Source organism: Notolepis coatsorum, assembly GCF_963971535.1.
Source record: "Notolepis coatsorum genome assembly, chromosome: 2".
NCBI classification, from domain to species: Eukaryota; Metazoa; Chordata; class Actinopteri; order Aulopiformes; family Paralepididae; genus Notolepis; species Notolepis coatsorum.
In genome coordinates this window covers 224,783,137-224,790,088 of record NC_140166.1, presented here as the reverse complement: position 1 = coordinate 224,790,088, position 6,952 = coordinate 224,783,137, and the positions used below count along the sequence as shown (strand labels likewise).

At 43.9% G+C, this 6,952-nt stretch overlaps 1 protein-coding gene across 1 annotated transcript in view; it reads right to left on the bottom strand.

The window, feature by feature from the left end:
• Window positions 1-546: 546 nt before the first annotated feature.
• Window positions 547-6,952, bottom strand: part of LOC311223819 (uncharacterized protein) — a gene marked incomplete at its 3' end in the record, with an annotated part of 66,792 nt that continues 60,386 nt past the window's right edge. Inside the window, exons 4-5 of the mRNA XM_084308584.1 lie at window positions 2,791-3,086; window positions 547-612 (exon numbers count right to left, since the gene is read on the bottom strand). Of these exons, the coding sequence (XP_084164710.1) occupies window positions 547-612; window positions 2,791-3,086 (362 nt within the window). The remainder of the gene's footprint in view (window positions 613-2,790; window positions 3,087-6,952) is intronic.

Genomic DNA, 6,952 nt, shown 5'->3' with positions numbered 1-6,952 from the left:
TTTTGTAGATAACGCAGTTGACTAAAGCTTTTCTCACACTGGTCACAGGAGTAGGGCTTCTCTCCTTTGTGAATGCTCTGGTGTGATTGCAGACTACTCTGTTGACTAAAGCTCTTCCCACACTGGTCACAGGCGTAGGGCTTTTCTCCGGTGTGAATTCTCTGGTGTAATTTCAGACTACTCGGTTTACTAAAGCTCTTCCCACACTGGTCACAGGAATAGAGTTTATTTCCTGTGTGAATGCGTTGGTGTTTATCAAGATTAATCTTTGAACTGAAGCTTTTCCCACACTGGTCACAGGAGTAGGGCTTCTCTCCTGTGTGAATGCGCTGGTGTCTTTGTAGATTACCCAGTTTACTAAAGCTCTTCCCACACTGGTCACAGGAATAGAGTTTATTTCCTGTGTGAATGCGTTGGTGTTTATTGAGATTCATCTTTGAACTGAAGCTTTTTCCACACTGGTCACAGGAGTAGGGCTTCTCTCCTGTGTGAATGCGCTGGTGTTTATTGAGATTGCTCTTTGAACTGAAGCTTTTTCCACACTGGTCACAGCAGAGATCTTTTCTTCCATCGAAGCCTCTTGGTTTCTTCGAGGCCCGACAGGACAGCTATCTGGATGGAGAAGAGTGTCAGAGGAAGGAGAGATTTGGTGATTTTATTCAGCTTTAATTTCCGATACCAGTACATACATTAAGAAAATATATATATATTATATAAAATTATAAATGTTTTATTATTTTTTTACAGCTACTGTTTGTTTTTTAGTAATAACTATAAAGTAATGGTATTTATTCAACAACAGGTGATTGTATAGATTAGTATTATCATTAATTGACAACTATCTCAATGAGTTCACCCACGGAATGGTTGTTGGGACATTGATTCCGCACGGACGTTACACGTTGTTGCACTCCAGAAGGCTCCGGTAACTTCAGCTCCTAGCAGAGGCTCTCTTGTGATTTTTAATGCACAATAAATAATCAACATTCTCTTTTGAGACTCCGCCTCAGACTCTTATGATTTGGCACTAAAAGCTAAACATTGTCACCGATATGGCTGTCCGCAACATGTCATTAATTGTGTGCGAGAGGTCGATCAGTTAGCCACATTAGCGTGAGCGTTTGTTTTATAATGCTCACTCAGCAGACCGCAGTGTTGTTGATAAATTACGTCATATGGTATCGGAGCGCAGAATTAGAGGGTACTCGCCGATACCGATACCAGCATTTTAGGCAGTATCGGCGGCATTTCCGATACTGGTATCGGTATCGGAACAACTCGAGTCTGCACTAGAACGTGGCCAGGTGTTAATTGCCGCCAGAGAGAGAGAGAGAGGGGGGCCATGCAGGATTACAATGCATTCTGGGTAGTGTTGTAGTTGTGTTGTAGTTGTTTAACACTAAGTGTAAAACTTTCAAGGCCATTTTCTCTGAATACGTTTTGTGATATCACCATGATTCATAGGAAGTAGCTTGAAAAGTATCCCACCAAAACGTTCAAGTGATGGCTTATTTTGAAGGTATGAATCTGTACTTTTCATAATATAAATTTTTTGAAGTTGCCTCAACAAGTCCCTACTATCTACGGCTAGTCACACATTCAATTGCAAATAGGGCTGCACGGAAAAAAAATCTATCTATGCGATCTCATTTCTAAATGACGACAATTCTGATGTATTTGCATTTAAATGGAGATCAGTTGCATTAAAACACTCGCTCCTATTCCCCTATGCAATCGCGTCACGCTGCATTCACATGTTGACTTATTTGCTTCGGAACAATCCCAGTTGCGATATCAATCACTTACACAATGAAAAGCAAAACACGCTATTAATTCAACATTCACGTTACTCACATTGCCATCATTGCGTCCGATAACCAGTGGCGGCTGGTGAAAAATAATCGAGGTGGGGTGGTGCCATATTCAATCAGTTTCAGTAACTACTAGGGGTGGAACGGTATGCATTCGAACCGTACACCGTTCGGTACGACCTCCACGGTTCGGGGCATGCGTGTATTGTTCGGTAATAACGTTAGCCGCAAGCTAACCGTGGAAACACTCACAGCGAAGTGACTCCACGACACCAGTTCCATTAGTAGGGAAGGGGGGGTATATTGACGAGGCTTGACAACAGAGGTTCAAAGATAACTTCACATTTATTGGCTGTTGGTTTATATTATATCATCAGGGCTACTCCTTCCAACGCAGTGTGGTGTTGCTGTTGACTATTTACTTCCTTGTGTGACGTCACTTCAAATACGGCTACCAAGACACTCAAAAACCTAAAGCGAGTCGAGTCGATATCATGCAGTGAAAAGCGGCATAAGAGAATACTTCATAATGTTTCATGCAATTAAAAAGTAAATATATATTTTAGTACACATGATTTATTTATTTTAAATAAGTGACTTTTCCTTTTTGATAAGAAAGTCTAGTGCTGGTTGAGCATATGCATACTTTGTTTTACATTTTTACACTTTGTAGAGCCATATGAAATCCGTTTTATTATTTTCCAAATTCCATTTAATTTGTTCCCAAATTCATTTTTTTCCGTTTTAATATTTCAGAATTCTGTATTTTGCTTTTTATGCTCATTTTACCATCAGAAATAGTGTCTAATAAGTGGGAATGAATAAATGTCCACAATTGAATATGATATAACAGTCCATTTAATGTTTTAAGTGCTGCAACTCAGAAATACAGTTCAATTTTACACAATACTTTGGGTAGGGAGGTGAGTGCGACTGGACGGTAGTCGTTCAGGCAACTGATGGAGTTATTTTTTGGGACCGGGATAATTATGGAGGTTTTCAGGCAGGGTGGGACGATGGCCTGGGACAGGGACTGGTTGAAGATCTTAGTGAAGACACCCGTCAGCTGGTCAGCGCAGTCTTTCAGCACCCGTCCCACGACACCGTCCGGCCCCGCCGCTTTCCTAGGGTTCACTCCCTTCAGTGTGCGTCTCACCTCGTGCTCCGTGAGGATGATGCTGCTGAGGGCTGGTGAGTGTGGTGAGGCTGCTTCTGTCTGCACCGCCTCGGGGGTGGCGTTGCCGTTGATGTGCAGTGTGGATGTTTTTTTTCGGCCTCGAATCGTGCGAAGAAGGTGTTCAGCTCCTCTTGCCAGCTGAGGGCAGGCCACGTGAGCGGATCGGCGCGGCCGAGAAATCCGCTCTTCGCTCTTTAAAGCTTGGTCCGCTCCGCTAATCGCTCATGTTGACCTCGCCCCCGTCGCTCTCCGCTCGCTCACCTTGAATCGAGCGCTCCCCGCTCCCCGTGCCAGATCGCTCTGCAGATTTTTTCTCTTTTCTTTTTAGAGCATGGTGTAAATTAGCTTAAACTACAACAGTCTACACCCCCTGGGCCCCTTAACAATTGTTTGTATTGAGCCGCATTGTAATTGTACCAATTCTGCAATGTTAAATAACGTTGTTTATCCATTCACTAGCTCTATTAAGCGATGATTAGCTAGCCGAGCCACAATGCTATGGTCGCTGCCATTAACGTTAGCATGTAAGCTAACGACAACAACAATGGCGTCGATACTTTTTCTAACAGGAGTGAGTGACAAAGCCTGAACAGGATATCACAGGTTCACCCTTCTCATTGGTTGAAAATGGCCTTCATGTTTGTACATCGCCATCTGTTGCTTTGGCATTGTACTACATGTATATTAACATCAGTGTTAAACCACTGTGAGCGGCCTGGAGTGGATTGGAGCGGAGGAGAACTCTCGCTCCGGACGTCGCGCCGACACATTTTAAAACCCACTCCTCGCTCACGTCAAAATCTTGATACCTCGCTTCAGGTTGGCTCTGGCAGTGCTGTATAGCTCCTTATCACCAGACCTGAAGGCAGTGTCCCTCTCTCTGAGCAGATGCTGCACCTCTCCCGTCATCCACGGCTTCGTATTGGGATAGACCCGGATACGTTTGTCCACGGTGACAAGAGTCTATGCAGTGCTTGATATATCCCAGCACTGATGAGGTGTACAGTTCCAGGTCTTCATGTTCAAAGACCTCCCAGATGGTGTTCTCAAAACAGTCCTGCAGCTGTAGGGTGGCGCTTACCGGCCAGGTTTTAACTATCTTTGGTATGGCCGGGGCACTCTCTAATGGGGGTGTAGGATGGAATTAAAAAAGCAGGGATACGTGGTCTGACTGACCTAGATGGGCTAGTGCTTTGGCTCTGTAGCCCAGCTTAATATTAGAGTAGACCTTGTCTAGTGTGTTATCTCCTCTTGTGGCACATTTTACATGCTGATACAATTTGGGAAGTACTCTCTTCAGGTCAGCGTGATTAAAGTCCCCCGCAATGATGTGAACAGCCTCAGGGTATGTGTTTTGTTGGTTGCTAATGGTGCTATGTAGCTGACCTAGCGCCGCGTTAGCATTAGCATCCGGTGGAATGTACACTGCGGTTATCAGAACAGCGTTAAATTCCCTTGGAAGGTAAATGGGTCGGCATTTGACAGTCAAATATTCTATGTCGGGTGAACAGTGGCTACTCACAATGTTTGTGTTCGTCGACCAGGAGTCTTTCGTGTAGATTAAAAGTCCACCGCCGCGCGACTTCCCTGTGCTCTCCATCGTACGGTCTTGTCTGTGATGCGTCCGCCCTTCTATAGCTCGATAGTTAAGTCCGGGATGGATGAATGTAGCCAGGTTTCTGTGGTAATTAGCACGCAGCTATCCTTCACAGTGTTGTTAGTTGCGACCTGTAGTCTCAGTTCGTCCATCTTGTTAGCGAGAGATCTGGCATTTGTTAGGAAAACACTCGGCGGCGGAGGTTTGTCCGGGCGTCTTCTCAGTTTCTCTAGTAGCCCGGCTCTGCAGCCCCATCTTTGTTTACGTTCCTTACGTCGGCGGCGTTGCTTGGTAACGGGGATAACAAACAACGGTGCGCCAGGGCTCCTAGCGATTTCAACCGGAATGTTATTGCCGCGGATAAACTCGGCTGTAACGGCGTTTTCCTTGGGTAATCCGATTTTTAGTAGGTTGTGTCTACTGTAGCTATTTTTAGCCCCTAACATGATGTTAGTAAGAACAAACAGACATTCACAAACAGTACAAACGCGCACCGAATGTTACACCACAGAGCCTCAGCAACCAGTCGCGACGCCACTTCCTCTTCCGCTCTCAAAGAGCACATAGGGGAGGCTGCAATTGAAACTGGCCCCCGTAAATGTCCAATCCCCCTCCTAATGTACAGTTTCCCCCTCTTACGTATATAATCTGCTAGGATCTCTGTTTAACAGTACTGTATATTTGGGGAGCATGTCTATGTTCCCCGGGTCCTATGTTCCCTGGGTTCTATGTTCCCTGCTTTGATTGATTGATTGAACATTTTAGACCACCAGCCCTGATTCCAAACTCTAACCTTAACGAGTTCGAAAGAGGGCCTAAGCTTAACCGTTCGAAACAAGGCGGACATTAATAATTAATAAAATAAAAATTTATAAAATGTTCAATCTATTAATCAATCAAAGCGGGGAACATAGAACCCGGGGAACATAGGGATGATCCCTATATTTGCATATCTTGAATGACACAAGTGTATCAGACATGATGTCATGATATATATCTGTATGTTGCGTATGTCATTATGAATTGAAAATGGGGGACCCTGATGTAAACAAGACGAAAGTCTTTCTCTGGTCTGCATCCCCTTAACAATTGTGTATTGAGCCGTACTGTACTGTACCCATTCTGCAATCTGTTAATAAAGTTTTCAATCAAACTAGCCGCAGATACTGCGGTACCAGCTAGGAAAATACTAGCTCCAGCAGCTACAGAAAGCTAACAGTAACGAAAATAGCTATTGGAATGAAAGTGGAGCAAGACCGAAAACAAATAGCAATCCCAACAAAACAGGAGCAGTCGAAACGAAAGAGAGAACTAATGACCGGCTATGCTAACTAGGCTAACATCAACCCCACAAGCGATAAGAAGCAGCTGTGGACGCTGCTAAGAACACAGTAAGAGCGGAGAACTCCCCTCTCAACCACTTAATTCAAAGGCATCTGAAAGGCAACATACAGCTAGAAAACACATTTCAGTCACTACCTGACGAGCCTATATCACCAGGAGGACGGGGCTCAGATGCCAGTCCCACGCCGAGGACATGAGCAGCAGGACAGAGGACATCAACAGCAGGCCAGACTCGCTCGGAGGAAACGGCTGATACTGATGTGACGTTCAAGAACGATCTGGTTCTTTTGAACCAAGGGAACGTAGCATGTGGCTGCAGCCCCGGATACCATCGTTTTTTCGCGACAGCGCCACCCACCGTATTGGATGACCAAGGGCCCGAATCCAAGACAAGGGATGGATGAATGAATGAATGAATGAATGAATGAATGAATGAATGAATGAATGAATGAATGAATGAATGAATGAATGCATGCATGCATGCATGAATGAATGAATGAATGAATGAATGAATGAAAACTTTATTTAACAGATTGCAGAATGGGTACAATACAGTACGGCTCAATACACACAATTGTTAAGGGGATGCAGACCAGAGAAAGACGTGTCTTGTTTACATCAGGGTCCCCCATTTTCAATGAATACTGATATTTATGACATACACACATACATGACATCATGACATTTATGGCATAGGGACATACAGGTATATAGTACTGTTACATTTGTGACATATACAATATGCAAATCTACAGTACTGTTACCCAGAGATCCTAACACATATGATGGGGAGGAGACTGTACACTAGGAGGGGGTGGGTGGGATGGCTACAATACAGTACGGCTCAATACACACAATATTAAAATGGTGAAGTGCTTTGAGCAGGATAAACTTATAATATACAGTATTACAGTTATATTATAAAATATACAAATATATAAATACTGTCATTAAAAAAAACATAAAAAAAAAATATATATATATTTTTATTCTGCCGCACCCCCCCCCCCCCCCTTCCAACGT